A 17018-nucleotide genomic window follows, 5' to 3' on the forward strand; every position below is an offset into this window, starting at 1 on the left:
CAACTTAAATGCATTATGTGCACTTTCAGCATCATGGACAGCTCAACAGAGAAACGCAGTTGTCATTTTCACGCTCAGCGCCCACGTTGTTTAAATAGCAAATGTACTTGCGCCCATCTGTGCGCCCATGGGCGTGTTGGTCTTAAAATGAGGTGAGGTCAGGCACATTGTTGGCGCATTGCTATCTTGAGGCAGCAGAAAGAGATTGCGCCATTGACCAACAAAAACCTGGTCTAAAGTCTGGCGCAGTATTTGAAGTGCGCATTATTCGGATAGTAAGATGCGTCTCTCTCTCTCTCTCTCTCTCTCTCTCAAACACACAACGTTACCATGCAAAATAGTAAAGGCCTTTTCAGAATTCTAAAAAACGAGTATTGTACCAAAATATATTTTTTTCAATTTTCTCCCTGCAACATACCCACAAATTACACCAGTATGACAAGCTACAGGGCGCTGGTAGACAGATGTGAAGTCTCTCCCTCTCCTTCTCCTCCTTTCTTCCATTGACCAACTCAGCGCCATCAAAACTCCATGTAAAGTAATTTCACACATATGATTGCATACCTTTAGAACAACAGTGTGATGAGACAGAGCTCCTGGACATGAAACGTGAGATATTCTGTCTGTCGATAAACTGAAAGATTAATTGCGCAATATTGTGCTTCTGTATTTCCATGGGACATCCGTGCGTAAAGCACGTCCCCAAAAGGATTTAATGGACAGAGCTCATTATATATCTACAAATATTTCACATTTAGCAAATGTTATCCATTTGCTAAATGTGTGATTCCATGCAGTAAATTCACGATGATCGAAAGAGCCTGTCATGTTGTTTTTGTTTTTTTTAAACCTTATAGTTCGTTATTGTTTTATCATTTAATTGCTCAGTTCTTTGTGCCGTTTTGTTGCACAAGCACGTTTGGCAATGTGCCTGTATTATTTAATATATTGAAGTAATGTCTATGCCTCCGTTTCCCCCGTATATTGTATTTTAGAAATTCTGAATCTCTAAAATCTATTATAGCCTATATCTAGTATATATTGTATTTTAGAAATTCAGAATTTCTAAAATACAATATATACGGGGAAACGGAGGCGTAGCCATTACTTCAATATATTAAATATATACAGATAGGGGTTGTTTACAATGAATTGGGCTTCGCGATCATTCAGCACCGTGGACAGCTCAGGCCTGGAGAGCTTGTTATTCATGCACTGTTGACCTGGTAGGATTATTTAACCCTAAATAATTGCTTATAGAGATTATTTTAATTATGTGTATTTGCTTTAGTTTGAGAATTTACTAGTTCATATTAGTTGACACCGTTAGTAATGTTTGTAGTGAAAGAAATGACCCGCCTACCGTTTTGCTGTGAATATTGAACTGCTAACTGGTTCTAACTGCAATTAAAGCTGGTAGCTTTGAAACGGTGTCCGGTGCGTTATCTTTGATTGAAGTAACCACAGCTCGCCACAATATATATACATATATATAAAAAGTGGGTGAATTATTCAATGCTTGCATGTCAGTCGGGGGCCCTGTGGGAGGGCGGGGCCCGTTTCAGTTGAAACGGGTGAAACATAGCTAAGGCCGCCACTGCTATTCTGTATGATATATCCCATTACACAGGGGTGGGAAGATTAGCCTTACAGCTGACTTTGCTACGAGCTGATTGGCTGTTGAAACAGGTGATGTACCTTACGTTCTAAAACCAGCCACTGGCGACTTGACAAGCTGAGTCACAGGCGACGCCACCAGCCGGCTTGAGTCGAGCTGAGACGGGCCAGTTTACACTGCTGCAACTTTTCCCTGCAACGTTCTAAAACGGTTTCATCATGTCGCAAATCTTTGGTCTAAACTGGCCTTTACATACTTCTTAGAATGTCGTTCAAGACTTTCGAAATTGTTAGGATCCAACGGGAAATGTAACATGCAAATGCAAACCAAAATTCCTTTACAGTTTTTCACAATTGCTTACACACATTTTCTGAAACTAGGGCTCATTATCTCAAAACTAAACACAAAACACAAAACCACTAGCACAAAATGCAAAACTCCACAAATCACTGGCAAAATGAAACACTTCATTCAAAACCATTTTATCTCTTTTCAAAATGTTATTTTGCAATAAAATGACACACACCACCATCAAATGAATACATCTTTCTAACAACCGACTACACACTGATGTGCTCAACGGAAAACACTACTATGAATATCTCATCAGTAGGCTTATGCCTTTTGCAAGTTCAGAGGTACACTCATGCACAGTAGCCTGTTGTAAAAGACTGTAATATATAGTAACACACAAATACTTTATTTCAATCAAAAATACTTTATTTCAACACTTGAATGAGTTGGATATGTGAAGTGCAGTAGGATAAAAACAGAAAAAAAGCTTTTCTGTAAAAAAAAAATAGAAAAAAGATAAAAAAAAAAAAAAAATGAGGCTGCATCCTACCTCCTTTTTGGGTCGGACAGCGCCTCGTCTACATCACAAGCCAAGGCTTGTCGTCTGATAAGTTCTGCAGAAGATCTAAAAACATGATGTGATTGGTTAGGGTATAAGAATATTTCTATTTTTCAATATGAAATGACACATTACTGTAACATTGGCCAACCATCACTGAGTAGCACAGGACTACTACTACTACTCCAGTATAAAGAACAGTAGTATGGTGCAGACAGTAGGCTACTTCCCTGTTCTCATTTCTAAATATCTGGATGATGGAAGCAGCAGTGAAGCTCAGGTTGGACTGGACTCTGCCCAGCCTCCCTCATGCTCAACCCATGTTGACCACATGGTGAACCAAAGTGACCCGGATCTCATCTGAGGTAACTGTTCTCCTTGCTCTTCTTTGTCCTCGTCCTCCTCTTCCTCCTCTTACTGTCACTCCTCTTCCTCTAGCTCTCACTGCAACATTGTCCTCAAAAACAAGAGAGCTCACCTGTGGCCTTTTTTATAGAGCTAAAGCTCTGATTTCTGAGTGAACAACTCAGATATTAGTGTTTATATGTGTGATGAGTGGATGCTGCCAATTGGTAAATGAATTTAGGCATTTGGGATGGCAGTGCTTCCAAATGAACACATGTGATTTTAGTTTTTGAATGTTGTGCCTAATGTAGAGAATGAGAGTAAACTACACATTACTGTGTGTAGTGGTTTGCAAAAAGTGTGATAGAGAATTGCAAACTGAGTGAAAAGCTGAAAATGTGCTTGTAGGTTTGCACACTTGGTTTAGGGATTTGATACATGAGTTTCAGGTTTTAGTGATTGTGTCCGAAGTTCCAGTTTTAGTGTATAAACAATTGTGAAAAACTGTAACAAGCAAAAACAGATACAAAACTTGAGATTTTATTAAAAATAGAGGTATGTAAGACTTGCTAATAAGAAAGCCCACATAAGAATCACATTGTCTTAAAATAAGTCTTTCACTCCTTGCACTTGACTACAGAAATTGGTGTCATCCTTCAAGTCCTTTGTTGATATTTCTGTGCTGGCAGAAGGGGCAGGGTGACCCACAACACCAATTAAATGGTAGGGAATCTCTGGGATACCTTAGCCTACCACATTTAAATGAAGAAATAATATACAAAAGTCATTATTGAGCAACTAAATTAATAAATAAAATGTTCAAAGAAAATTTCACTGCAGATTTGATAGCGTGTTTTTATGTAGCTGTGGTCATAGAGGAACCTCCACCATATTGGCAGTTGATCACATCTGACCTTAAATGAAAGGGCAATATTGGCAGATTGCTGACTAAAAAGATAGTTGTTGGATTTTGAAGGGGTTTTCCATTTGACAGAGTTACTCTTGACGCAGGATAGCACAGATTTCATAGTGAGCCGGTGCCAGAGTGATCCCAAAGCGGTAGTCAAGTGAAGGCTTCACACCAGCAGGCATGGAGAAGGTGAACCGCTGCATGAAGGAGGTGAAGAAGAGGAAAAGCTCCATCCTGGCCAGGTTCTCCCCGAGACACACTCGTTTACCTGGGACAGAAAAACATCCTCAACTTGTGGAGAAAAAAAAAGTGAATATTTATTTGACAATGGGTGATTTCTACTATGCAATCACATGGATCAATGACAACCATGATCTCCAAAGTAAGTAAATCATTATTTAGCGATTTTTTTTTTTTTACAAAGCGCTTCACAAAGAGAGAATAAAAAGAAAGACATGAAAGACAAAAGGACACATGGTAACAAAACAGCTCCCTGGGGGATGACTAGTAGGCTTTGATATGAGGACCTAAATGACCTTGCAGGCCTATACAGAGTCAGCAGTTCACAATATAAGGGGGCAGGCCATTCAAGGCCTTGTAAGTGATTAAAATAATTGTTTTTTGGTGTTTTGACAGTGAAGCAGTACAGATTGACAAGAAAGACAGATGACATGCAGCAAAGGGCATAGGCCAGATTTAAACATGTGCTGGTGCGATTAGAACTGTCCCTTACTGGTATGCACTCTACCAGTTGAGCCACAGGGGCACCCTAAAAAAAATCCTAGAATTAAATTTACTTGACGGGCAGCCACTGCAGTGAGGTGAGAATTGGAGTTATATGGGCCATATGGTTAGTCCTATTTAATAACCTGGCTGCCGCATTCTGGACCAGTTGTAGCCGAGCCAAGACTGCCTGGCTAAGGCAAGAGAATAGGGCATTACAGTAAAGTAAATGTGAGAAAATGAAAACATGAATTAGGTGTTCCAGATCTTTGACAGATAGCACTGATCTAATTTTTACAATATATCTTAGTTGGAGAAAACGGGATTGAACCAGCTTGTTGATATGTTGCTCAAATTATAGTAATTTGTGCTGGTCAAACACAACGCCCAGATATTTAGCGGAGGCCTTAATGGATTGGATTGGATTGGATTGGATAGTCTTTTTTTTTCTTTTTTTTTCTTTATTTTTTTTCTTTCTTTATTTAACAAAAACATGACATAAATCACCAGAAGACAAACAAACAATAAACACAAATAAAAACTTAACACACTAAGTAACACTAAAACAAACCAAAATAATAAATGCAAACACATACCATATATCATCACAACATATATCAGTAGGCCTAACAACCTAAATAAGTAACAAAACATTAGAGGAGAAAGGGGAAAAAAATAAAAAAAATAAATAAAAAATAAAAGAAAAAAGAAAAAATTCAAATTCTACACTTTATGCTTTTTTTTCTGTTTTTTTTTCTTTACCAGCCTTCCACTTCAATAAACCTTTCCCACCTTTCTAAATATTTTTTAACGTCATCATTTGTGTTTGCAATATATCCTTCCAAAATAAAATGACGTTTAATGAACATTCTAAATTGATTAATATTCAAGGAATCCACGTTAGTAGCTTTAAAAATAAATCTTTTCCCTAACAAAATAATCAGATTAATAGTATAACTGCTTGTTTCTGTAACATCACCCAATATCACAGAGAAAATTGGATTGGATAGTCTTTATTGTCCCCGAGGGGCAATTTGGTTTGCAAACAGTAGTCAACACAGCCAATACACAACATAAAATAAATAAATAAAAGACATAAATACATATAACATACAGTAGATGTCATCATGATAAAGTCTAAAAAGGGCTTTAGAGGAAGAGGAGCTGGTTGTTATGCCAACCATTGTGGTAAAAAAGGAGATAGTGATTTAGTGGCATCACTATTACTTTAATCCTAACTTGAAGCTCTGCAAATCTGATTTCCTGGCCCCGGTTCTTTCTGTGTGGAGTTTGCATGTTCTCCCTTTGATCACGTGGGTTTCCTCTGGGGGCTCCGGTTTCCTCCAACAGTCCAGATTGGAGACTCTGAATTGCCCATAGGTGTGAGTGTGAGTGTGACTGTCTATCTATCTGTGTTCACTCTGTGATGGACTGGCAACCTGTCCAGGGTGTTTCAGCAGGTGAATGAATGAGTGAATCATTGTGTTGCTCCTTACCAGCAGAGAAAGGGAGGAATGCGGCTCGCTTCACAAACTGGCCCTCCTCATTTAGAAAGTGTCCTGGATTAAAGGTGAAGGGCGTCTCCCAGTCACTCTTGTCGAACAGCACCGAGGTCAAATTGGGAATTATTGTAACACCCTGATGATTGGATTGCAATCAAAACTCATTAAAAAGCAATATGTAACTCCTTAATTGAACATCATTATATCTTTTACAGTGGTAAGTAAGGCACATTGAGAAAAAGCTCCATCCTCCATCCATCCTAAAAATGTAAAATGGGTGTTAGATGGGTTTGGACTTGCATAAACACTGGCTTAATGTTGATTTTACACACTACACAGTTAAATTAATACTGCTGATTTTACTGTGTGGTCAACTCCTGTGCACACCATTGAGTCAGACCAAAGAGCTTTGGCCTGTTCAGTGATCCTACCCTGAATCTCTGGGTACTTTGCCATGTAGAGGAAGGCCCAGCGAAGGGTCAAACAGGTCCAAGGCACAAATCACCGGGTTATCCTCATCAAAAGTTGTCTGAGCATCCCCTTTACTCTGAAAATATCCAAATGCATTAGAATGAACTGTAAAAAAAATAAATAAATACAAAATAAAAAGTCAAAACACTTTCATGTTGGCATTAATCCAAAACTATATTCAAGCCAAGGTCATGATAGCTTTGTCGATTGAATTTACTTTCAAGTCAGTGTTAAAAACCTTTTAATCCTTACTGGAAAGCTTTTTAAACCTTTTAATATTTTGCTTTAGTAGACTAAAGTTAAATATTAAGTATGCTGATAGTGATAAGAGTGCAAAATTGCATATTTGAGCTTTGCACTGTTACCACCACCTACTGGGAATGATGCCAAAATGAAAAGCTACAGTTTGATACCTTAGCAGTGGATAGTTCTGCTATGTATGTGAAAACAAGAAACTGTTTTGTTTTTTTCATATCATCTTAAGCAATGTATCACAAGCTTTACAAATTTACTTTTTAATTATGCTGTATATTAAGTTTAATTTTACATTCAGGTGCAATTGAAGCTTTCTATTGCTAGTCACCATCTGAATCTCCATCAGGTAGCAGTCGATGTAGTCTCTCGGCTCTGTGGGGTCCCAGTTGTCTTTGTGCTCTTTAAGCTCTGCTCTTATCAAGTCCTTCACCTCATTCCAGATGTGCAGGACTGTCTGGTGTGGCCCCGGCAAATGTCTCATCAGCAGAGGGAATGAGTTGTAGAGCTGCAGAATTGAGTGATAACAATGTAATGATTAGAGATTTCTGAAAGCTGGATAAAAGTGTTTCTAATACATTTGCGGCAACCTACTTAAATATCACTGAATATTGATAATGTATCCATTTACAAATCAGCTCACATGCACCATGCACATTTTCCATGGAGTAACATTGTCCAGTGACCTTAAGCTGGGTATATACCATATACAGCACATGGCTAAAAGTATGTGGACACTTGCTCATCGAACATCTCATTCCAAACTCATGGGCATTAATGTGTAGTTTGTCCCCCCCTTTGCTGCTCCACTCTTCTGGGAAGGCTTTCCACAAGATGTTGGAACATTGCTGCCTTCCTATGATGTTGAAGGTTACTGAGCTCTTCAGTACGGCCCATTCTACTGCCAATACTTGTCTATGGAGATTGCATGAGATTTTATATACCAGAATCCACTAATTAGTGCTGCTTGTATACTTTTGGCCATGTTCTGTATATATTACTTACCTGTGCCCAAATGGAGGCTTCAATCTGGAGAGCAGTTTCAAACTTCTTTATCAGTTTCATGAACCTCTCATCCCCGTACTCAAAGCGATGACCAAAAACCAGGGAGCAGATGATGTTGGAGACAGCATTGTTGATGATTAAGTGTGGATTAAAGGGCTTACCTGGACAGTTAAACAGACAATTATATGTAAATTGTGTATCTATTCATTCAGATTGTCTCACTATGCATTCACTATTTACCTTTATGGTCAGCAATGTCTTTAGCACAATGTGTGAACTCATCCAAGATGGCAGGTTCCAGGGACTTCTTGCCAACTCCTCATATGGCCATTAGTGGTAGCTACATCTGAAGGGAAATATTCAGGGGCTGAACAAACTTGTCAGCAGGAGAAAAAGAACCTGAAAATATTGTAAACATATGCAACGCTTCAGAGTTCATCCTTTACCATGGCTTTTTTATTTTATTTATCTTTTATTTTGCTTTAGTTTTTCCAGAGGAACTTCCTAATATGATTTAAGTTCATTGGACAAGTTTTCAAGATTCCAATCTATTACTCTATTATTAAATCTATCCATATCAGTTATTAGTTGATATCCCAAATTGATAGTTAACTTTATGAGACTGACATGAGACTGATTCTTATGATATTGTAGGAATATTTTTCTTATCACTTGTGCCACCTTATGCAAATTAATATTTCTTCATAATCAGTGCCACTGTATGTAAAGACCCATATTTCCTACAGCATGATAAGTCCTCTCACCTCGACTGAGTGATATCTCCTCCTGGAGAGGAAGTATTGGGCGATCTGCCAGGCTGTCTCCCTGGACCACCAGAGCCTCTTTCAGGATCGGGATCCCATTCAACACCACCATCCACGTCTGACCCATTCTCAGGCTGTACATGTCTCCATATCTCTCTAACTGTAAGGAGGTTTGAGAGAGGAGGAATTGCATAGCCCCCACATATTAAAGATGTGTGTATGTGACTGGAGAGGAGACAAGTTTGATGGTAAAGGTAGCTACAGGCCGAGATGGGGTACAGCCAGGAAAAACAGTATCAAGAGACAGAATAGAAAACATGCCCCTGAAGATCTTGGTTAATACGTATAATAAGAAATGGATAGTTTAATGTTTCTACCTGAGTCCGATTTTTGTGGGCCCTGTTAAAGTTCACAGTAAATATGTTCCCCACAAAGGGTAATGCCCAGGGTCCAGGAGGGAAGCTGCTTGGCCGGCGGGACTTGATATAATCTGATATGAGGAAGAAGACCACAATGAAGAGGAGCAGACTCTGAGCATCCACCCAACGTTTTATGTTGTTGCTCTTTGCCACACAACAAAGGATTATTAACCCTAACATACATGTCAAAGACATGTATGTTAGGGTTAATACCCCTGTCAGTGCCCCTGACCAAGGCACTGGCAAAAGAACTGGAGTTGGTCCCCGGGCGCTGTACTGCGGCTGCCCACTGCTCCTAGTGTGTGTATAGGATGGGTCAAATGCAGAGGACAAATTTCCCCACAGGGATAATAAATGTGGCAGGTGGCACTGAGTAAAAAAGGGGAGGTGCACCAATTAGCAGGGGTTGTAGATATAGGGCTACCTGCAGGAGGAACGCAGGTTGCAACGGTTGGTTCAGGCCGGTGGAGTGAGGCAGGTGCACATCTCATTCCATGCTGGCCAGACCGGAGTGCAGGAACAACGGGTAGGCCTAAGGCTGTTTTCTGTGTAGTGTTTATGTATTTCAGACCTGCTTCCCTGTTCTTTGTTGCGGCTGGTAGTCGAGGAAATAGATCGACATACCAGGTATTTTAAAGTAGTTTTTAACATTTAATTGGTATGTATTTTAAAATAAAGTGTCTAAGATTGTTAATTTTTGTTTCCTGCAGAGCATCAGTGGCCCACTAGCTGCTCTTGCCGTGGGACTATTTTTCGTTGTTGCCAGTTTGTTTTTTAGGGTTTCTTTTTCTGTCTAGTCCGCCCTGGCAAGTGTGCTGGTAGCGGGCAAAAATATATGGGGGCGGACTAGTTTTCTTTTCTTTTTTGTTTTCGTTTGTTTGTTTTGTTTCTGTTCACTTCCCCCACCAATAACTGTACTTAGCTTGATTCACAGCCAGACCGTCAGGGCAGGCTTAAGAGGTGGCGTGGTTATTAATCGTTTGCAGTGAAATGAATCACGTGTGTAAACCTTGGAGTGTGTTAACTAACCTAGCGTGCAAGACTTATTGCCTACAGTGTGTACTGGTGTGATGTGGTGGAACTCAGTCCCTGCCCTGTTAGCGATAGCTGGGAACAACAGTGAGGAGGTTAAGGTGGGCGAACTTAATTTGTCAAGCCTGAACTTTGCAAATAAAAAAATGTTTACTCTTTACCTCCGTGATTGTCATTCATTTTGCTAATGACTTGTAGCGGATGTAACATAAAGTATAGCTACAAATACAAAAAAAAAATCAATCAGCAGGCCAATCAAATGATCTTTTTACTGGACTTTGACCTTTGTGGAAATCATAGATCAAACACTGTTAATCAGTTGCCATTGTTATGATGAAACTATGAGTCTAAGTTAATAGTAGGTTGTGTGATGTGTTTCTTGGTGTTAACTGTGCAGACAGAATGTCAGCAGTTACTGTCCATTGTGTCTCATTGTTGACATATCACAAACTAAGGTATATTGCCACCTGTTGCACAGGAGTGTGTATTGTTCTTTAGAGTCTGATGATCTCTTAACTTTACATTCATAATAATAGCCATATTAATTATGAATCATTTTAACCCTGTATTTCTGTTATATCATAAAGCAAAATACCACTTGAATTAATTTGTATTTTATGGTATGAGACAGACCAATCACTATTTGTGAATATGAGCATCTGTGTTCCAAAGCCAGAAACCAGAAAACTGAAATGTAAACTAGTGATGCCATCAGGATGTAAATTAGGAGCTGTTCCACAGAGAATGACGAGCAATTAGAGGGATATGGGTACAGCTTTCTGGTTTAGAAATAATAGAGCTGTAATTGAGCACAGCTCATTTGTCCAGGCTATAAACACTCAAATGAACACTGTGAATCTACAGCATCAGCCTCCTAATCAGAAATGGAGCAGCTCCAGATTCTACATATTGAACATTACAGGTTTGAGGTTTAATAATCTGGTGATTTCTGCTTTGGGAAAAAGTGGTTCATCTTTCCTAGACCATGGAAATAACATGTATGAATTCTTAAATTGATTGGAATTCCCCTTTCACTGCCATTTTTCTGAAGAATTTTTCCTGCTGCATCATTCATATCAAGAAACTGTTTGGCAGCCACTATGATCTCTATCCTCCCTGTGGGCTTCTTTTTACATACAGTTAAAACACTGCATTTCCTTTCTCTTTTTTCAAGTTGACTTCACGTCACATTCCAACTTACTTTATCTTCTACAGCCATAATTTACGTTTTCTCTCCATGTTCTTGTGATCCTGGTGCAGTCACACCTTCCAAGCAAGTGGTGGCAGTAGAGTTCCATAATGTTGACAGGTGACGACAGAGGGAAGTGCCGTGACGACAGCATTCCAGTTTTTAGCTGCGTCAAGACTGCCGGAGACAACTAGAATTAGACCGGAAACCTGGTGATTCTGCCTTCACAATAAAACAAAAATTGTCACAAAAAGAATAGGATTTGGATTGTACAGAAGAAAAATCCAATGAAATAAAGCATTAAATCAAAACCCTATCTGTAAAACTAATAAGACTTTAATAAGATTATACTAGGCTACATAAGATTATGGACAGGTAAATTCAAGGTTAAAATTGTAAGGGTACAATTTGATGACTTCAGCACATGTCAGAAAGGTAGACTCATGTCAACTAATGTCAGTTAGCTGAGGGCCATATTGCCCTGCTATGGGTTAAAATTAACCTTTTCAAGATATCCCTCAAAGTCTTATAACTTTTGAGTTTGAGCAAGTGTCTGACTTTATGGCAGCCATATAGTGTACTGCATCTCACATAGTCCTATATGTCTACAATGTGAAAACAACACTTTATTTACTATTTACATTCTTAAATATAGTCTTTCTTTTGACGTTTGCAAATTTAGCCTATTACTCAAACAACGTTGCACCTGGATGCAACAAATGTTCGTCGATAAGGGTTTTATTTTGAAGGTTATTACCGGAAGTTATTTGTTTTGTTTTTTTCGCTGACTTGATAGCGGTCCAGTGAGCTTGTGTGACCTGCTGCGTCCTCCACAAATACCCGAGATTTGATAGCCGGTCACCTTAGGACAGGAGCATCAGAATCATGGTTTTCGAAGAGAAAATGATCATGAACGGAGAACCCGACGATGTTAGTCACCTTTTCGGATACCAAGTTAATTCTATGTTGATGATAACGTTTGGTAATTTTAGCTAGCTAGCTAGTTAGCTAGTTAGTCAGTCATAGCTTAGCTAGCATTAGCATTAGCTAGCTAACGTAAACGTCGACTAGCTTATGTTAGTGTTAGCTAATGTTAACTCGTCTTCGTCATTCAGGAGGATGTTGTTATTTATGCAACAAACCACAACCGTCTGGTTGCAGTTTAACATAGATCTGTTAACTTGCCTGACAGTGAAATTGTAAATCATGTAGTTGCAGTAGCTAACTGGTGGTATCACCGGGTGAATCTGAATGTTTGTTTTGTGACTGTCTCTCAGGAGGAGGAAGAAGAAGAGGAGGAAGAGGAAGATATGGTGGTATGTGCAACAACTAACATTAGTATGACTAATCCTCTTCATTGGTACTCGATAACTGTCAAAGGGTGGAAGAGAATCTGCGCCCGGCTAGCTCAGTCGGTAGAGCATGAGACTCTTAATCTCAGGGTCGTGGGTTCGAGCCCCACGTTGGGCGGTTGCAATTTTGTGGTTCCCTATAGATAAAACAAGGTAGCCCCCACTGTAACCCCCCATACTGAAAATACGTGTTCTTTGATCCGTACAAGGCGGTGGAGAAGTGTAAAGGCATATACTAAATGTTGACTATTCTAGGATCCCCTTGAGACAATGCGACAGAAATGTGAAGAGGCAGAGCATTGCGTCCACACTCGGGAGCAACTGGAGCAGTGTGAGACCAGAGTTGGCTCTCGGTCTGCGACTCAGGAGGACTGCACTGAGGAGCTCTTTGACTTCCTCCACGCTCGGGACCACTGTGTAAGTGTAATATCTGCTGGTATTCAACACTCACCACTCACCAACACTCACTCAAAATGGCAAACACACACGATGGAGCCAAGAGTCAAGATTACCCAGCTAACATGGCAAACCAGCGATGTAACCTATTTACCTAAATTTCCAAAAGTATTCTGTTTGGCTTGTTATTCCTTCGTTGTCTTTGAATTTTCCCCAAGTTTCAGCATACTAACCACCCATTGGCGTTTTCAAATTTTCACCCTGTATCAAAAGAATAACTACAAGGGAGTTTAATAATAATAATAACTTTATTTATATAGCACTCTTCAAAACACAGTTACAAAGTGCTTTACAATAAAAACAGACACATTTAAAATGCAGAGAATAAAACAAACTAAAAGCCATAAAAACTAATCACATTATAAAAACACAAATAGAATCAAATGAACTAAAATGCCATAAAATATAACGAAATCACCGAAAAGCAATTTTAAACAAGTGGGGTTTTAACAGTGATTTACTTTGTGGATCCTTCGTTCAAATCTGAAATGGTCTTGAGTGATGTTCTAGGAGGTATGTAAGACTTGCCATTTAGAAAGGCCACATGAAGACATTGTCTTAGATGGATTTTTGCATGTCAACCAGTAATTCAAGTAATTCAGTTCACATTAGCAGTGATACGTCATTTTAAAATGTCTAAAAATAATATTTTGAAAATTACATGACTTTAAAATATATCTTTCATTCCGTGCACCTGAGTGCAGAAATTGGTGCCATCGTTCAAGTCCTTTGTTGATATTTGTGTGCTGGCACCAAATTTAGATGCAAATGATTGATAGTAGCCTATCATAATTATGCAGATGACACGCAAATCTACATATCACTTACACCAGGTGACTATGGACCTGTTGAAACTCGAACAAATCAATGACTGGATGCAGCAAAATTTTCTCCAACTAAACAGAGATAAGACCGAGATAATTGTCTTTGGAGCACAGAAAGAAAGACAGAATGTCTGCTCTCACCTTGACTCCCTGTCCCTCATAACTAAGTCAAGCCAGAAATCTTGGCGTTATCCTGGACTCAGATTTAAATTTCAATAGCCACATCAAATCGGTAACTTTGTCAGCTTACTACCATCTAAAAAATATTGCAAGAGTCAGAGGACTAATGTCCAAACAAGACCTAGAAAGGCTTACCCACGCCTTTATTTCCAGTAGATTGGATTACTGCAATGGTCTGTTCACAGGGCTTTCAAAAAAAGCTCTTCAGCAACTCCAACTTATTCAGAACGTCGCTGCCAGGGTCCTGACGAAAACTAAGAAATACGACCACATTACACCAGTTCTAAAATCCTTACACTGGCTACCAGTCACTCAGAGAATTGATTTCAAAATCTTGCTGCTTGTCTACAAATCACTCTGTGGCTCTGGGCCCAAATACATCTCGGATCTAGGATCCTTAGGACATCTGGGGCTGGCCTACTGGCTGTCCCAAGAGTTAGAACAAAAAAAAAACACACGGTGAAGCAGCATTTTGTTATCATGCAACACAGACCTGGAATAACCTCCCAGATGATATTAGACAAGCCCCGACTCTGACCACTTTTAAGTCAAAGCTAAAAACTTTCTTATTTTACACTGCCTACTCTACCCTGTAATGGCTAAAAACGTATCTTTTCAAATCTTTTAAATAGCCTTAATTTGAACTGTTTCTGTTCAGGATCCCAACACAGCTGACACGGGCAAGTATGAATTTTCATTCGTCTTGTCCAGGTAATGCTTACTTGCGTATGAGTGAACACTATATGTGGGGGGGGACAGAGCTTTACCCTGTATGATTCTCATCCATCTGTGGATGGTGAGGTTTTTGACAAGGAGGAGAATCTATGATTCTCGTCTGCCTTAGGCAGTGAGATCTGATGTAAATATCAGATCAAGAGTAGAATCAGGAAGGACAGGGGAGAAGAAAATTACAGAAAAACATATGGGTTCACTCACAATGTGCATCTAAAAGTAAACTAGTTTACTTTTTAAGTCTTTTATCTTTTGTATCTCTTGTCTGTACTTTTGCACTTTTTAATTGTAAATCTTTTACCTTTACTGTATTTTTATCACTCTGTAAAGCACTTTGAATTGCCCCAGTGTATGAAATGTGCTATACAAATGAAGCTGCCTTGCCTTGCCTTGCCTAGAAGTGGACGCAGGTGTTTTTCAATCTCATCATGTGATGTCATTGCAGGTTTAAGTACATTTTGGAACAAAGCAAGAGGACATCTAACCCTAACCCTAATCTGTAGGTCCCAAATTAATTCCCATGAAGCCTCGGTGATCTTTGTACATTTGACGAGAAACGGCAAATCTAATCTAACTTGCTTAGTGATTGGCTTGATGAAGTGAGATTTCATCAAATGCTTTGTTTCAGAATGCACCTAAACCTGCAGTGACATTGAATAAGATTAAAAATACATGCCTCCCACTTGTAACAAGCACTTGCATCTAAATTTTACATTGACGTAGAAATATTAGCAAAGGACTTGAAAGATGGCACAAATTTTTGCAATCAAGTGCAAGGAATTAAAGATTAATTTTAAATTCAATGTATCATATCATTTTTAGACATGGCTCACGGCACAGTGGCTCGATGGTTAGCGCTGTTGCTGTTTTTTTTATTTGTGGTTGACATGGTAATGTTAGCCATAAAACAAGAAGATATGTAATTGTTAATTTTAAAATAAGACAGTAATAACAAACATACAGTTTCAGAATGAGGAAATAAACACAATATTATCAAGTAGCTGTTATTAATTAACATTCAAATGGTATTGGCCATCATATGACTGGGAAAACTCGATTTGACAGTCAAAATTGAGGATACTGAATTGTCAGTCTTTTTCCTTTTGCATCAGTCTTCGTCTCCCTCCATGTCACACTCTACGATTATGTCCCTCCCCTTGTGAATGTGGCTGTAGTTTATGCTGCGTTCATGTGATGTGGGAATAGTCGTTGGAGCGACTTATGACTTAGAAGTGTTCATGAAAGTGATTAACTTGTCCTCCGCTCATTCCCTCTGTTGTTTATCCTTTGAACCAAATTTAGCCTTAGAATGTTTTTGTAGTGACATTAATGGCCTAAACCTTTTTGACCCCTGTATTTGCAGCCCTGTGCGGTGGTTATTGTGTAGAGTTAACTTCTCACCTCAGACCTTAGAAGAACTACCGTGGAAGGATTCACCCTCTCTGAAAGACAAATTTCCTTAATCATGTGCCTCGGTCATTGTTAAAGGTTTCAGGTTTTATCCTTGCCTGCTTTAATTTGCAATCTACACTGTTGTTTTGAATGATATGCAAAATTTTAAGACTCACTATTGCGTTGGGTAGTGCCAAGTTTTCTAAGAGAAAGCCTGGTCCATTTATGAGTCCAGATTTTCCAACTTGTAATTACCTCTTTGAGCGCGGAGTGATTTTTCTGAGCTGGGAACTCTTATTTACTGTTACCTCCATATGAAGTGACTTTAGCAGCACTGTTACCGCTTCAAATGTCCTTTTTGGAATGGCCAACAAAAAATCTAACTGTGGAATACATAATACTCTGTTTGAAATATAAAAAGACCACCTAGTAATGTTTTTTTTTCCAGTTGCAGAATATTTTGCCTGAAGCCTGCATAATTTTTCCTACCAAAGAGTAATGTGATTAATATTATTTGATGTGATTAAGATTTGAGTTCCATTGCAAAGCTTTCTGAGGCTCACTAATTTGGGACAAACAATTATTTGTCTTACACGGTCCAGTATGTTTGTATTACGGAATTGCCTCTTATTTCCCTTTCCCTCTAGGTGGCGCACAAACTCTTCCATTCTGTCAAATGAAGTCCTTCCAGATCGTTCCTGTACTGGCTGATGGCATTCTTGAAATACTGAAACATAAGAAGAACATGGTTTTAAAAAGATCCACATATATGGATCTGCTGTATGTTGTAATTTAAAGTGCACACTGTATCTGCTCATGTGAACAAATTGTAAATTAAGTATTGAAACAAGGTTGTGTCAGCATTTCATTAAATGGCTTGAAAACCACTTACTTTGTGTCATGTGTCCATATTGTATACCTATAAAACAAGTATGAGATTGTAAAGTGATCATGTCAGCCTTTGATGTTTGAAATCAAATGTTATCACAGTTTAAACAC

The 17018-nt window shown here is 38.9% G+C and overlaps 1 protein-coding gene, 1 non-coding gene and 1 pseudogene across 6 annotated transcripts; 2 read left to right on the top strand and 1 right to left on the bottom strand.

Annotated features, from left to right (window-relative positions):
- Positions 1-3812: 3812 nt before the first annotated feature.
- Positions 3813-9484, bottom strand: LOC139661788 (cytochrome P450 2J2-like; annotated as a pseudogene).
- Positions 9485-11875: 2391 nt separating this feature from the next.
- Positions 11876-16906, top strand: LOC139661782 (cytochrome b-c1 complex subunit 6, mitochondrial-like). Of its 5 annotated transcripts, none has more exons than XM_071540345.1 (4): positions 11876-12013; positions 12361-12399; positions 12691-12852; positions 16667-16906. In XM_071540345.1, the coding sequence occupies exons 1-4, from the start codon at positions 11969-11971 to the stop codon at positions 16697-16699; spliced, it is 279 nt and encodes a 92-aa protein (XP_071396446.1). In that variant the 5' UTR covers positions 11876-11968; the 3' UTR covers positions 16700-16906. The 5 variants fall into 5 exon arrangements, with proteins under 5 accessions (XP_071396446.1, XP_071396449.1, XP_071396444.1 ...); XM_071540343.1 differs by having other exon boundaries at positions 11884-12037; XM_071540346.1 differs by having other exon boundaries at positions 11886-12013; positions 12364-12399.
- On the top strand, positions 12481-12553 carry trnak-cuu (transfer RNA lysine (anticodon CUU)). The gene has a single exon. It is a non-coding gene; the product is annotated as a tRNA-Lys (tRNA).
- Positions 16907-17018: the final 112 nt, after the last annotated feature.

The sequence above is a fragment of the Centroberyx affinis genome, unplaced genomic scaffold (assembly GCF_046629955.1).
Source record: "Centroberyx affinis isolate AG114_WGS23_722 - 3 ecotype Tasmania unplaced genomic scaffold, CSIRO-AGI_Caff_v1 ptg003619l_1, whole genome shotgun sequence".
Classification (NCBI taxonomy): Eukaryota; Metazoa; Chordata; class Actinopteri; order Beryciformes; family Berycidae; genus Centroberyx; species Centroberyx affinis.

Excerpts from the sequence above, each read along its gene's own strand:
- LOC139661782 (XM_071540343.1), top strand. The coding sequence starts at position 11,969 with ATGGTTTTCGAAGAGAAAATGATCATGAACGGAGAACCCGACGATGTT. Across the intron at positions 12,038-12,360 it reads GTCACCTTTTCGGATACCAA|GAGGAGGAAGAAGAAGAGGA; the intron begins GTTAATTCTATG and ends ACTGTCTCTCAG. Across the intron at positions 12,853-16,666 it reads TCCACGCTCGGGACCACTGT|GTGGCGCACAAACTCTTCCA; the intron begins GTAAGTGTAATA and ends CTTTCCCTCTAG.